Here is a 15,322-nt window from a genome sequence, read left to right on the forward strand (position 1 = left end):
TTCTGCTTCAATTGGTTCGTATCGGTATGGCTTTTGTTTTCACGGGATTGTATTTGTCTACTGTCTATACCACGCCTTTTCTGTCCAAGTCCATCTTCCTGTGTCGTTAACCGGCACCACGTGCATGCGGCCGGCCAAACACTGTAACTGCAATCTATATCTTTATATGTGTCGGTGTAGTGTAGGGTCAAGTGTGGACTGGACTGTTATGCATTGCATGTATGCCTACCTACATCACCAAATATATATTTGATATCAATATTGGATTCACAGCCAATTCTATGTTCCATGCTGCCAAATGTACGTAATACACTCTTCTTTGTTCATTAGTCACATCATAATTTTTTTTTTTGTTTGTTGGCTAAACCCAATGCAGAGAAGTAGCATCTTTTCTCAACTACTGCTCAACGGCAGCAATAGGAAGAGAGTGTCTTTTACAAAATTCAAAATGCCTATTGAGTAGCAGAAAATTTAGCAAGGGCATATCTAATACAATTGGCATCTCCTTAGACCATTCACGAAATTTGGTGTATAATAGAAAAATATATAGAATTTATATATTTTTGCCTAAAAATGACTCATATTAGTTCGTGTATAATTATGTAAATTTACAAATTTACCACAGAGTGTTTGCATCAGTCTGTGTATAATAGAAAAATGTATAGAATGTATACATTTTTGTCTAAAAAAACCCACATTAATTCGTGTATAATTGTATAAATTTATAAATTTGTTATAATCGTGTAACTTTACAAATTTACAGCTAAAAACAATGGGCTGCCAAGTTTAGTCTCTCCTCGCCCAATTCTCTCAATGTTTTCTGACTTTGCTAATTGCAATGCCCAAAGAATTGCTGCTGCTCCAGCCTGCACAGGTTCACAAATTTCATGAACTTTAGCCCAACTTTTAATCACCTCTCCCACTTTCTTTTCGAACCACAACAGCTAGAGTAGTGCAGTCTTTTAATATAGCTACATCAACATTAAATTTTACTTCTCTCCCGTAGATGGAGGCACTACAAAAAACGCCCCTCTCTTAGGTAGTGTTTGAAAAAGCGCGGCCCCAGACTGGGTAAAGCCACGTTATAAAAAATGCGACTTAATGAAAAAACCTAGGTTTCCAAGATGAATCCATGCTAACCTGAACATCTTTGGATTGTTAAGGCCAAAACATTTTCCTCATAACGTAGATGTTAGGAATACTGGAAATTTTATTACATAAACCTAACAACTTTATATGTATTAAATAATTTTAGCATATATACTTTGGAGAGCTTCACGCATATATACACTTAGATTAGGTCCAAGATGAATCCATGCTAACCTGAACATCTTTGGATTGTTAAGGCCAAAACATTTTCCTCATAACGTAGATGTTAGGAATACTGGAAATTTTATTACATAAACCTAACAACTTTATATGTATTAAATAATTTTAGCATATATACTTTAGAGAGCTTTACGCATATATACACTTAGATTAGGTTAGAAAAGAATTTCTATCTTGTATATATATATATATATATGTAAAACTTTAGCATTTTCTTACTGATTTTAAAAGACATGAAGTAAGGCAGAATAGATGTTCTTGCCTCCCTTGACAAAATCATTGGAGTTAAAAATAGTGAAATCCATTGCTCCTATCTTATGACATAATCTTCATTGTCATCATATGGCGAGTACGTAATAAATAACCATTAAGAGTCCATGCTTTTTGTGGAAGGATCACGGGAGGAATTGATGTTGTTCTCACTTTGAAGTCACAATCTTTCATATGATTAGCTTAATAAGCAAGATTTATTGGTTAAATTCTATTTCCTGACTGCTAGTTTGACTCTACATTGCATTTTACCATCTTTCTTTTTGGTTGGATTAGAAAATATGACTAGCGTATTCCATACGTACTTCACCCTTTTTTTTTTTTTTAATTTTAAAATTCGCCATGTCCTCTCTCCCGTGTATTTGTTCTAAAGTAAATTAACGACAGCAATCATTGCTAAGATGACTGGGCCAGACATAGTTAATGCACTGGGAAACAATCTTAGGGTTGGCCCAAGCTGAACCAACCCAGCATTGGGCCTGGGATTACCACAACCAAGTCCATAACCCAGTTCCCTGTTATTTTTGTGAGAAAGCTTGGCGTTACAACACACTGCCATAGGGCCCACCATGAGTGTAGTAAGAGGTGATAAAATTAACTAAAGAGTGGAGATTATGAGTCCGTTTAGGAACAATTTATTTAGTTGAAATTGAATTTTTTTTTTAAAGTACTATAGATAAAGGTAAAAGCTAGATATAATAGTACAAAAAGACTCATGAATATACTAAAAAGTGCATGAGAATCATGAATAGTAGCAAAAATAAGTTGAATAGTAAAATAAGCAGAGTTTAAACTCACCTCCCAAACACAACTTATGTCTCTTTTTTTTTTTTGGTTAAATAAGAATTCATTAATCAAGCAAAAGAAATGCCAGTACAACAAAGCTACCTGGCCATCTCCCTCATCATCCCTAAAAATCAAAAAGGAAGTGGCACAATGTCCATAAAACCTTGGGTGAGTTTTGGACCAAGTAATGCTACAGACATAATAATTAAGTTGACAAGTTTTAATTAGCTTTCATCTAAACCCATAATGTATATTACTTTTTTTACCTACCATTAAGAACTTACCACCATAGTAGTTGTAAAATGTTTAATTTTCCAAAAAATGTAGCCCACTCTACCACAGTTGTGATTCTGTAAGAGTGAAAAAAGAGGAGAAAGAGTGGTTTGAAAATAAAAGGAAATGAAACAAAGAAAAATAGCTAAGCCCAACGGTATCACGTGATTTGAGGTGACAACACATTGGCATGGACTCCACCAATGCACCATAATAACAATTTTGCCATTGAAATTTGAAACTCAAATCCTATGACTTAAAACATCAAAATGTCGTAGTTTTCATCACTCAAACTCAATTTTTTTTTAAGTTTTGAGTGATGAGAACATAACTCAAGAATTATTCCAAACATCTATTTCTTCAGTAAATCCCACATGTTTTGAGCTTTGAGTGATGAAAACTGAGTTATATAGCTCAGTTTTCACTAATCCAAACACCCTCTAAATTGTCTAACAAAAGTACAAAAGAAAATTCTTAAACAACAAAGGAGACTATGCTTTATGAAACGAAGAAAGTATCTCCTACAAGAAATATATCACTCCATCATGTATTTTTTTAATTATTATTTAAAAAGAAATATTTCATTTAGGATCTATGAGCATTACATCTTGGCCCATTCTCTTTAATTCTTTCAAAATTTTACAAATTTAAACCATTGTGGAGGTCACTAGACAATTGAAACCACTTTAATATCCGGTGGGTTGATTTGCATACCTCAGTATTTAATCATTGATAAATCTTGTACTTTCTCAAAGCAATACTCGAAGAGCAACCACATCAGCTTGTGGAAAGTTTTGCAAAATAGAAAAAGTTACTCCTTTTACACATTTTGGCCCGAAAAAACACCTACATCAATGGGTGTAAAATTGTGCATTTATGCACAATTGTTACAATAAGAGCATTCGCATTAATAGATGCAAAATTTTTGTAAATTTGCATATTTAAAACCTACTTTTTCTATTTTACACACTCATTTTTACAAAACACTCATATCAGTTTATCTATTCTATATATTTATTCAATAAAATATTCATTATTGTACAATTTTTTATTATTTTCTTCACATCCCTCTCACTCACTACCTATCTCTCTCACACAAACCCAACAAAACCCAAAATCATCAACACCCATCCACCATCAACGACCAGACCACACCCACCGTCCAAGAGATCAACCACCATCATCAACCCACCAGCCACCATCATCAAGCAACCAGGCACCGTCATCAACAAACCAACCTCCATCATCATCAACCTATCCAACCAAATATCATCAACTCACCTAGCCATATCAACCCACATACTCGAAACCCCATTCAACCCAAAAGAAAGCCAAATCAATCCAAATACTCGAAACCCCATTCAACCCAAACGAAAGCTAAATCAAAACCATTCAACCCGAAACCCATTGATCAAACAACCAAAAATAAAGCAAAACAATCAGATCGATGGAGAGATTAACGATCGATGGCGGTGGTAATCGGTGGTAGTGGCGGCGAGAGATTAGTGGCGATCGGCGATCGTGGAAGCTAAAGGAATGAGATGAGAGAAAGAGAGAGCTGAGAGTGTGTTTCATTGTTTTGATCTAATGGAGAAAACGAAAGAGTGAGGTGAGAGTTAGAGGGGATAGAGAGAAGAAGAGAAGGAGAGAGAAAAAAAAAACTAAAATATTATATGCAAATGCTACAATAATAGTGCATATATGCACAGTTACTGTAGCAATTGTGCATAAATGCACAATTTTACACTCACTAATGTGGGTGTTTTTTTGGGCCAAAATGTGTAAAATGAGTACATTTTTCTATTCTGCAAAAGTTTACACAAGCTGATATTGTTGCTCTAATTATGCATATATGAACGATTACTGTAACTCTTCCATTTCTTATTTTAATATTATCTTCGTATAGTATAGAAACACATTTTGCACACATTTTTTCTCTTTCCTCTCACTGAGCAACACCAATGCCTCTTAGCTTGTCTCTCCCTGTTTCATTCATGAGCTCTTCCTCTCATCTTCTCTCTTCGTCTACTTCTTATCAGCTCTTTCTAATTCTCATCACCTCGGGAAATAATGTAATCGGTTTGGGGGTTTTGCAGTCCTATGAGGAAGGTGGATCAACTTGGAGGTATCTTTATTGACAGGCTTTGGGATAATTTTCTCTAAAAAGGTATAGATTTTTCTCATTGTGATTTTGGGGTTTTTTTTTTTAAAAAAAAAAAAAAAAAAAGTGGTTTCAAGCAAGATTCTTGGGAGTTTCTTGTTTCAAAATTTTTTTTTTTCTAGTTTAGGGTTTTTTTTAAGGATTTTTTGGAACACACCTGAAGTTATTTTTGGAATTTATTAGTATTTCAGATTTTGTGTTTATTTATATTTGATTATTTTAGAGTTCAGGTAAGGATTAAATTTCATGTCTTTTAGATAGGGATTAGTTTCCCCGTGTGTAGGGAGTCTTTGAAGAATTTGGAATTTTTTAAACTTGTATTAAATTTCTATTTCTCCCCTGTTTTCGGACTGCTTGAATAGGGTATATACGTTATATATGTTTTGGGTAACACTTCTATCCCAAAATGGGGGCTCAATAACACTTCTATCTTTTACCTCAAAAAAGATAGAGATTAGTTTCAAGCCAAATAAATCATATACATGGTTCATAAATGATCACAATCCTTACAAATTGCTTGTAATCCTATAGCTTTTTTAAAAATTTTTTTTTTATTTGTTTGAGATAAACGGTAGAAATTTTATTTAATCAATATACAAAACATTACATAAGACTGGAGCAAGGAAAAGCTATTGGCTCAGGTCTCCAATAGTGATAGGGTTTAATAGTTTTCTTTTTGGGAAATCTTGGACTTAAAAGTTTTATTCTCTCTGTAAAGTGAATTGTGGTGGATTACTGATCACCTGAGGTTATTAACATGTCAAATACAAACTGAGTTAGTTTGATTATATCCAGTGGTCTTTTGAAATGTGGATCTAGAACTTGGAAGTATAGTGGCATTTGAAATTTTAAACTTCTAATGTCTTACAATGATCTCCAATTGCATGGTAAGTGATATGGTTATTGCAAATTGTCCACAATATGAACATGAAAGCAAGAAAGGAACATTAAAGGATAAGGAAAAGATGTAAGAAACTATTCTTGAAAGTTGAGTCAATTGTATAAATATTATGTTCTTGAAGTACTAAGCATTTGTCTAATTTAATACTTTTTAAAAATTCTACTATATATATACTTCTTAAAAATGCTGATGCACTTTGACAAATGACTTTATACTATTTTGATTTTTGTATAAGATGGGTGATGATGCTAGAAATACACTATATTTGACTAAAAATTATACCTTTTTTGTAAACCAATAGGGTTTGCAATTTAGGTTTTAGTTTCTTATGGAAATTCTTGATCTCATTCAAATTGGTCATATTGTATACATGTTGCTGATCTGGAACAACATCTCTGATCATGAATTATAAAATGCTTGGAGATCATATTAGTTACTGCCAATATAGGTTGTACTTGAACTTAAAAAAGTGTGATAATTAGATCAGTTGATGACATATACTTTTTGCACATGTGAATTTTTTGGTGTCTAATAATTACTTTGGTGTTGCTTATTAGTGCTGCTTCTAAATTACTTTGGTGTTTGTTAGGTGATGGACTCACAAAATCTCTTATTCCTTGATATTTTACAAGACGAAGAACAAGGTTTTGAGTCTTTTGACAGTAATATTTTGATGTCCACTCTGCATTTAGACAAGAATGTCCATCAATCTCCACCCCAAGTTGAAATGGGACAATCTACACCCCCATTGCAAAAAAAAAATCAACTACTATAATAAGTCAACGGAGAAATAACTTCAACGTAGATGAAGACATTAAGCTAGTGTCGGCGTGGCTCAATGTTAGCCTAGATGTCGTGACATTGATGGACCAAAAACACACAACATTTTGAGATAGAATTTCGTCCACCTTCCACAATGACAAGAAATTTAACCGCTCCAAGGATTCTTTATGTAGTCGGTGGTCAATAATTCAAAGGAAGACCAACAAGTTTTGTGGATACTTGGCCCAAATTGAGAAGCAGAATGAAAGTGGTAAAACTGAGCAAGAGAAGGTATTTCAACTCAACATCTAATATGTATTGTACATCAATGCACTTTTAGTTTTATGATTCTCATTATTTTCAATTTTTTACTTTTGTAGATTGAAGATGCAAAAACTATGTATAAAACTAATAGCAAAAATGCATTTCAATTGGAACATTGTTGGAGAATTTTGAGGAATGAAACTAAGTGGTTGATTCAAAGAGATAATTTGAAGGTCTGCACAAGACAGCTAGCCACACAATCTTGTCATACTTTTGCAAGCTCAATAAATCTAGATGAAGATAATGATAAGATGAACTCTGGCGAAACCTTGGAGAGATCCATAGACAAGAAGGCCAAAAAGGAGAAATTAAAGAAAAGAAAGAATTGTAATAACGTGGTCCCAATACTTTCCTCCCAATTGGACAAAATCAAGGAAGAAAAGAGGAGAATGCATGAGGAGAAAAAATAAAGTATGCGCATTGCATTAGAAGAACGAAGAGACTTAATGCGCATTACATCCGAAGAACAAAGAGAGCTGATTTATATCAAGGAAGAGAAGAATGAAGTAGAAAGGAGGAAAGTGGAAGATGAAATTATGATAAAAGATACAAGAACCATGGATCCTGAGCAAAAAGAATATATTCGTCTACGTCGTTTGGAAATCTTGGAGAGGTTAAGGTCTAAATTTTTATCATAATTTGAATATTATTATTGATAATATCTAATCAATTAATTTTTTGTATAGTGTAAAGATACTAGCACATGGTTGACATAGATGATTTGATGTTAGACATCTCTTTTGTAGTATTTACTTGTGCAATGAACATGATTATTCAATCTTGAATCATGTTAGATATATTTTTGTAGTCTTCACTTGTGCAAGGAAATAGATGCAATGTTGTAAATTTTGTATTGTGCACAGACAATAGCACTTGATTATTTAATTTAATTTGTGATTCTATTCTTGTCATTTTGTTTTGGGTGAAGCAATGTCTTTGTTGAAGGTGGTTGTACTTGCTGATTTTATTGGTTGTATATTCTATTTGGATGTAAATTTAATGTAAGGCAACTCTTTAACTAACTGGGTTGTGTATTTATTGGTTGTATTTAACCATTTCTTTAACAAACTGTGAGAGCTAAGCAAATTTAGGACTTTTTTAATAGACCAAACTGAAACTACACCTTCTGTTTCACTATCTCAGCTCAGGCTTGAGAGAAAAAGCCATAAAGAATACCCATATTTGAAACTTTTTCAAGAACGTCCTTTTTTTTCAAGAACGTCCTTTTTGGCCGCCTCTTGTGCTGAAGCAAAATGTTGTCTTTTACGGTCTTATGGTGTTGGAATTGTTTTGACAAATGTTGCCCATGATGGATATATACCATCTGCAAGATAGTACCCCATTGAATAGTCATTACCTTTTATCAAGTTATTAACTGGAGGAGCACGCCCTTCAGCAAGCTCAGAAAATACAAAAGACCGCTCTAGGACATTGATGTCATTGTAAGACCTCGGTAACCCAAAAAATGCATGCTATATTCAAAGGTCATACGACGCCACAATTTTCAAAATTATTATTGGATCACGGGTATAACCAATATATTGACCTTTCCACTTACTTAGACAATTCTTCCATTTCCAATGCATGCAATTGATGCTCCCCAACATTCCTAAAAATCCATGGTGTTGGCCAACCGCTAATAACCTTGCAATGTTATTGTTGTTTGGTGACCTCAAATACTTTTCAGAAAAGATTAAAACTACCGCTTTAACAAAATTTTTAAGCTTTTTATTGCAATGCTTTCTCTAATCCTCAAGTATTCATCCATGAAATCAGTCGACACTCCATAAGCAAGCATTCTGATTATGGCAGTCATCTTTTGAAGGGAAGACAACCCGAGTGCATTAGCCGCATTTCTTTTTTGAACAAAGTATGGTTTAGTAGCTTCAACTCTTGAATGGATATGTAGAAAAAGAGAATGACTCATTTGAAACCTCCTTCGAAAGACATTAGGAGGATACATTGGTGTTTCAGCAAAATAATCATGGAAAAGCCTGTCATGACCTTGCAAAGCATTACGCCAAATAAACTTGCAAGGTTGAACCTAACGACAATGTGATGTTGATGCTCCTTCATTTGGAAAAATAAAATCAATGTCATAATGGAAATCCATTAAGAGAGAACAAAAACCGAATGGAAGAGATAATTTTGTAGAAGTGGATGGAAATTAGAGAGAAGATGGTCATATTTATAGAGCAAGAATGTGACTTAAGTTTGAATTTCAAAAATTTGACCTTTAGGTTTGAATTTACCATCGGGTTTAAAGTTAAAAAAATATGACCTTTAGGTTTGAATTTACCATTGTGTTTAAAGTTAGGTTTGAATTTACCGTTTGAATTTCAAAATTATGACTGGTGGATATAATAATAAAAATTATGACCGTTGGGTCAAAAAAAAAATTTGATCGTTGGTCGGAGACATTGATTTGACGGCATCGGTTTGGTCACTAATTCTAGCAGTATGGTGGTTGGAGACATCGATTCGACGGTGGTCGTCGGAGCCACTATTACAACAGTCGGCTCATCGATGATGGCGGTACAATGGTTGGAGACACCAATCCTGTGGGCAGTCACCAAAGCCACTATTTTGGTAGTTTGGGCATTGGCGGCATTTGTCGAAGCTACTATTTTAACAATCCACCCACCGGTGGGTCACTATTCGGCGGTACAGTGGGTGGCGAGACCAATCCGGCGGCATTCGTCAAAGCCACTATTTTGGTGGTTCGACCATCAACCTCCACCACAAGTAGCTCCATTAGCCGAGCCACGGGTGTTGGAAGTTTACTTAAAATAGAAGTTTAAATTAAAAAAAGTATGACCATTAGGGAAAATAATAAAAAATTGATGAAGAATGAATATTTTATTGAAATATCTTGTAAAATAGATAAACTGATGTAGGTGTTTTGTAAAAGTAATGGTGTAAAATAAAAAAAGTAGGTTTTTTTTTTTTTGTGTAAAATAAATGGAATTTTTTCCACAAGGTAATGCGGTTGCTTTAAAGCCTTCACTAGCCTAATTTATTTGTTTTCAAAATTCTAGAAAGGTGGAGTGAGTTTAGAATCTTTGGATGGTGTGGGAGGACAGGAGAAGAGGGAAGAGGATGGAGAGGATTTAATGAGCCTTTGTTTTGATGGTTTTAAAGGGAAAGATTTGTAGGGTTAAAGAAACTCCTCCAAACCTTCTATTTTTAATTCTCTTAAACTTGTAAAAATTGGAGGGAAGGGTGGGGTTACACTTAATCCTCAAAAACATCCAAAAGAAGGGAAAATGGTATCCATTCCCCGCCCCTCACCCCCTACTCTCCTCCTCAGTACTTCCAAACACATTGTAAATGAAACAAAGGAAGATGATGAGATCTCTCATTTTGTTCACTTTGTGGCACGCCATGACCAGAAGAATAGTGCAGTATACTCAAATTTAATTTTTTTTAAAAAATCAGTTGGTGAGTTAATCAAAAGGCTCACAACTGTAGGCTTGTGCCTTATAGCAGTTACAAGGAAGCAAAGTTAGGCATGAAAAACAAATGGTGTTTTACAATTGCCGAGTAGACGCAATGCCGCAATGGAATTTAATCTTTAAAGCAAATAGTGTCCAGGCCTGGACCACCTTTTGTATAATTGATTGTTTAAACTTCTAGCGATAGTCCAAAAGGAATAAACATTATAAACCTCTTGAGGATTGAAGTTGAAACTTCTTGGTATACGAATGGATTGGAAACACTCAAACAATACCAATTTGAAAGTTCATGGAGTAAAAGAGTCTTCTAAATTTAAATATATACATGTACATACACACAAAATATAATATGTAAAAGAATAAATTATGATTGGTTCAAGTCAAGATCCTTATCCCAGGAGATAACCTTGCTAATGTACCTTAGAAAATAGTAATAAATATACAACTGGAGTATTCATGACAATAACACAATTATATTTAGGTTCTCTATAGTGCAAACATGTGAAGTTTATACCTCATAAACCTTATCCCAGGCTTCCCTGCAACTTCGTTAGGAGTAGTCTTACTCCATGTTGTGGCATTAATAACATTTTAAAAACAGGGGAGTGGCGATATTCTGGAGAGAGAGAAAAGGAGAATTTGGATAATATGAGAGAGAGTACTACCTTGAGTTCTAGCATTGCAAAGGTCTGACCAATGCATAATCGACTCCCGTAGCCAAATGGTAGGTATGCTTGGGGATACTTGCATGCTTTAGATATCCCTTGCGCAAACCTCTCTAGTTTGAACTCCAATGCATCTAGACCCCAATTTTCAGGGTCACGGTGCAATGCAGGAATAAAAAACCACATGTGGACACCTTTTGGCACAACAAATTCCCCCAACTTGATATCTGCAAAAGCTTCCCTCGACATTACAACAGCAGACCCATAAAGACGAATGCTCTCTTGGATCACCATCGTCAACTGAATGGATATTTGTGATTATGAATATAAGAATTAAAACTGTATTACCTATAGACAAGGGAAGCAAGAAATTAATACTACCACTACAACAAAAATAACCAAATCTTAATCTCAAAATATTGGGGTCGGCTATAGATCCTCAATTGGCTAATCAAGGTCAGTTGCATGTATTCTTTTTAAAAATGTAGAATGAAAATTTAAATACCATTTTCAACTTTCGAAATGCTTCCATGTCTTGAAAATGATTAGATAATTGTTCTCCGCAGACCTCATGAATTTCAGTACGAACACACTCTTGCCATTCTGGGTGTAATGCAAGTAGCATCAAGATCCAGGAGGCTGCAAGAGCAGTAGTCTCATGGCCTGCAAAGTAGATATTTTTACATAGGTCAACAATGAAGCGGTCTGTTTTAAACCTGCGTGGGACCTTATCATCACTAGCGACAGCACTTTCAAGCATCATTTGTAAAAGGTTCTTTTTAGGTATGGTGCCTTTTTGGTTTTCTTTTTGACAATCCTTGACTACTTTGAGTATCAGTGTGTCCACCTCTTTCTTTAACCTCCATATCTCTCTGTTGCTCTTTGTGGGAAGAAATCTGGGTAACATACACAGATAAAAACAATTATTTCCTTGTCACAAAATTATCTTGATGAATCCTAAATGTCTTTTGGCTAAAAAGGGTTTTATTTATGTTAAAGTTAGAGGATGACTGAACCTAAAGTTGAATAGTCCAAAAAGTACACTTGGTTTGGACAAGGCATCTTGCAAGGAAGCAATCTTTGAAAAAATCTGATTGCCTTGGGAGTAAGAGCTGCCAAAACAAGCTCTTGAGATTATATCTGCCGAGAGGCTCTTCAAATCCTCATCAATAATCATGTCTGCAACCCCTCCCTCACTTTCTAATATACGGTTCTCCCATGTCTTCATCATTACAATGGTAGATTGCTCTATCACACCCACCATATTCTGCCAATAAACTTCTACTATGTCATCAATATAAAATATCCAGAAAGAAAGAAAAGAAATAAGTTCACAAACAGCATTAATTGTTTTACTTGTGGGGTTATGTCTAGTAATTACCTTGACCTTGTTGAGGAAGAATTCAGGAGCAATGAGTTTCCTCTGGTAGGCCCAATTGTTTCCATTAGCCCTAATGATGCCATCACCGAGCAAGGGCTGGAATGCCCCAGCCAGATATGAAGGTCTACCCAAATCCAAGGACTTGATCAGTCCCAGTTCCCTTAATAACTCTGGCTCACTCACATACATGTGTTGCTTGCTCCCTGTTGAGTACATATATACTGGACCTGCATTTCTCAACCATGTTCGCCTCCTATTAATTTTTATAGCTTGCTCCAAAGAAAATACTCATTATATGTTTTCATGCTTTTAAGTTTATAAATATCATGAGCAAAGTCCCACCTCAACTTACATTGAAATGAATAAATGGGGCATTTGGGCAGTCATCATACTAATCTGAAAATAAAAATGTCAACCTTTGGTTATAAAGAGATCAGAAATGTTAATAGTTTTTATTAGGTTTGTGTGGGAATCTAAACCCCAAAAGATGGACCAAGTTTGGGTACAAATACCAAGGGTGTCTTTAGAGTATACCGATCCTTTTTTTGACATAGCAACGCAATTTCACAAACCGAGGTTGGCGCATCTCATTGGGCATGGAGAAGCATTGGGAATCCCAATTTCTTTCTTCAGAGCTATTCCTTTTCCTGTCCATTTCTAGCCTAACAGCTTTGGTCTTGGCACTTTTAAACTCAGGTCTTCTCATATTAGGTTTCAATTATAGATTTTTATCACAAAATATAATACAGAGGTCACAGACATGCCTACTTTTAATTAGGGAAAACTATACATATTCTTCTAATTGTTATGACATGACTTGAATTGATGCACCATATCTCACTAGATTGCATGCCATCACTTTTGCTATTTCTGTTAAAGATCAAGTGGCACACATGACACATCTATGCCTACAAACAGCTTTGGTTATATAAACAATTGAATTCACCTTAAATTTGCCCACATATATAGTTATGTGTTTGTTCATGCCCGTGTGTGTATCAAATTTACACACAGACATCTTTAATATCTGTATGAATATATTTATATCATCCAATGGTTAAGTAACCATGAACTACCATAAAATATTACCCTTTGCATTAGTTTTAACTTATTTTTGAACATTTTAGTTTTGCAGTGTCCTATAACATTGACACAGTCTTCGTTACTTGTTCTCACATACACAAAACAAAATAAGTTGATAAATCAAAATCCAAGATACAAACAACAAATATGATAAAAAAAAAAAAAAAAAAAGAAGATACAAACAAGAAAATTTGCTATTACTCTTAGCTAGGATACTAAGAAAATCCCTATAATATAATATGAAAAAGAAAAATCAAAGACAAACCACGAATTTCTATATGTGTTGAAAACTAAAATCATATAATTTGGAAGCATATATACCATACTCTTGACTCCATTGTTGGAGATATGGGAAGAGAGAGTGAATCCAGTTTTCAGAGATAGGCTGGCCGTCAGAAGTATTGTTGATCATGGAGGATTGGATCTTCTGCATCTCAGAAATGTTCCCATAGGGAAAGGAAGGCTGTGGCCCTCTAATGCCTTGCCTCCAAAGCACTGATCGAATTCTTCTGAGCTTCAGCCACACCTCATGACATACTCTAATTAACACACTACATGCCCCTATCACTACAAGAGACCACCATATCTCTGCTACCAATCCTTGTTCCATCTGTGTGAGTTTGTGTGTGTGTGTGTGTTTGTCTTTGGAGTTGCAGACTTTTTGACTTTCCCTGTCTCTCGGTTGGATCAGAAATTTCATAAAATATGAAACTGGAAGTAAGGCCAACTAGTAATCACTAATCACCCCTCCTAGGTTCCCACAAAATGCGAACACTATGCATTGAGTACGACCTTTTATGACACGGTAATTAGTTAGGTAATGTGAAGCCATTTGTATATCAAATGCCAACTTCTGCTGGCTTTGTTCTAATATTTTTATCTTCATCTTGTTTGTATCATAGAAAACGATGTAATGTATGGTCACCTCGTTTGTCTTTGGAAACAATAAACAATAAAAGAAACAAAGCAAAATGCTAAATAAACAATTTATGCCTAGTAAGCAATGACTTCCTGTCTACCACGGGTTGCCTTAGTGGTGTAACAGTGGAAGTGTAAACCCAAGTCCAACTCCTATCTGGGATTTATCTCTGTGGGTGGCTCATGCATTCAGGTGGTTAATCCAAAACCAAAAGGGTCCTGCCTTGACGTCATGAAAGCTTTATTAGACCAAAATAATTTTAACAATATCTAACTAATTGAAATTTTCAATCATTCTAGTAAGCTTTATTTCCAAATGGGGCATCTAAGGTTCAAAAAAAGAAGATTATCAAAAGAGACATTTAGGGAGATTTCTCAACTCACCTTTGCAAAGCTCTCGATCTTCATATCTATCTGTTGCACTTCGTGGGAAGAAATCTGTGTAACATGCATGCACAGATAAAAACAATTATTTCCTTGTTACAAACTTATCTTGATGAATCCTAATAATGTCCTTTGGGGAAAGAAAAAAGGATTTATTTTCTGTTAAAGTGATAGGATGACTGAACCTAAAGTTGAATAGTCCCAAAAGTACACTTTGTTTGGACAAGGCATATTGCAAGGAGGTAATCTTTGAAAAAATCTGATTGCCTTGGGAGTAAGAGCTGCCAAAACAAGCTCTTGAGATTATATCTGCCGAGAGGCTCTTCAAATCCTCATCAATAATCATGTCAGTGACACCTCCCTCACTCTCTATTATATGATTCTCCCATGTCTTCATCATTGCAATGGTAGATAGCTCTATCACACCCACCATATTCTGCCAATAAATTTCGACTATTTCATCAATATAAAATATCCAGACAGAAAGAAAAGAAATAAGTTCACAAACAGCATTAATTGTTTTACTTGTGGGGTTGTGTAGTAATTACCTTGACCTTGTTGAGGAAGAATTTAGGAGCAATGAGTTTTCTCTGGTAGGCCCAGTTGCTTCCGTTAGCCCCAATGATGCCA

At 34.9% G+C, this 15,322-nt stretch overlaps 1 protein-coding gene across 1 annotated transcript; it reads right to left on the bottom strand.

Annotated features, from left to right (window-relative positions):
- Positions 1 to 10,785: 10,785 nt before the first annotated feature.
- LOC112011803 (cytochrome P450 714A1-like) lies at positions 10,786 to 14,000 on the bottom strand. Its single transcript, XM_024044143.1, has 5 exons — positions 13,712 to 14,000; positions 12,308 to 12,534; positions 11,943 to 12,193; positions 11,432 to 11,822; positions 10,786 to 11,226 (listed from the first exon to the last, which is right to left on the bottom strand). The coding sequence occupies exons 1-5, from the start codon at positions 13,998 to 14,000 to the stop codon at positions 10,786 to 10,788; spliced, it is 1,599 nt and encodes a 532-aa protein (XP_023899911.1).
- Positions 14,001 to 15,322: the final 1,322 nt, after the last annotated feature.

This window comes from Quercus suber, unplaced genomic scaffold (assembly GCF_002906115.3).
Source record: "Quercus suber isolate HL8 unplaced genomic scaffold, Cork oak 2.0 scaffold_347, whole genome shotgun sequence".
NCBI classification, from domain to species: Eukaryota; Viridiplantae; Streptophyta; class Magnoliopsida; order Fagales; family Fagaceae; genus Quercus; species Quercus suber.

Excerpts from the sequence above, each read along its gene's own strand:
- LOC112011803 (XM_024044143.1), bottom strand. The coding sequence starts at position 14,000 with ATGGAACAAGGATTGGTAGCAGAGATATGGTGGTCTCTTGTAGTGATA. Across the intron at positions 12,194-12,307 it reads TCTTCCTCAACAAGGTCAAG|AATATGGTGGGTGTGATAGA; the intron begins GTAATTACTAGA and ends GTTTATTGGCAG. Across the intron at positions 11,227-11,431 it reads CATTTCGAAAGTTGAAAATG|TTGACGATGGTGATCCAAGA; the intron begins GTATTTAAATTT and ends ATATCCATTCAG.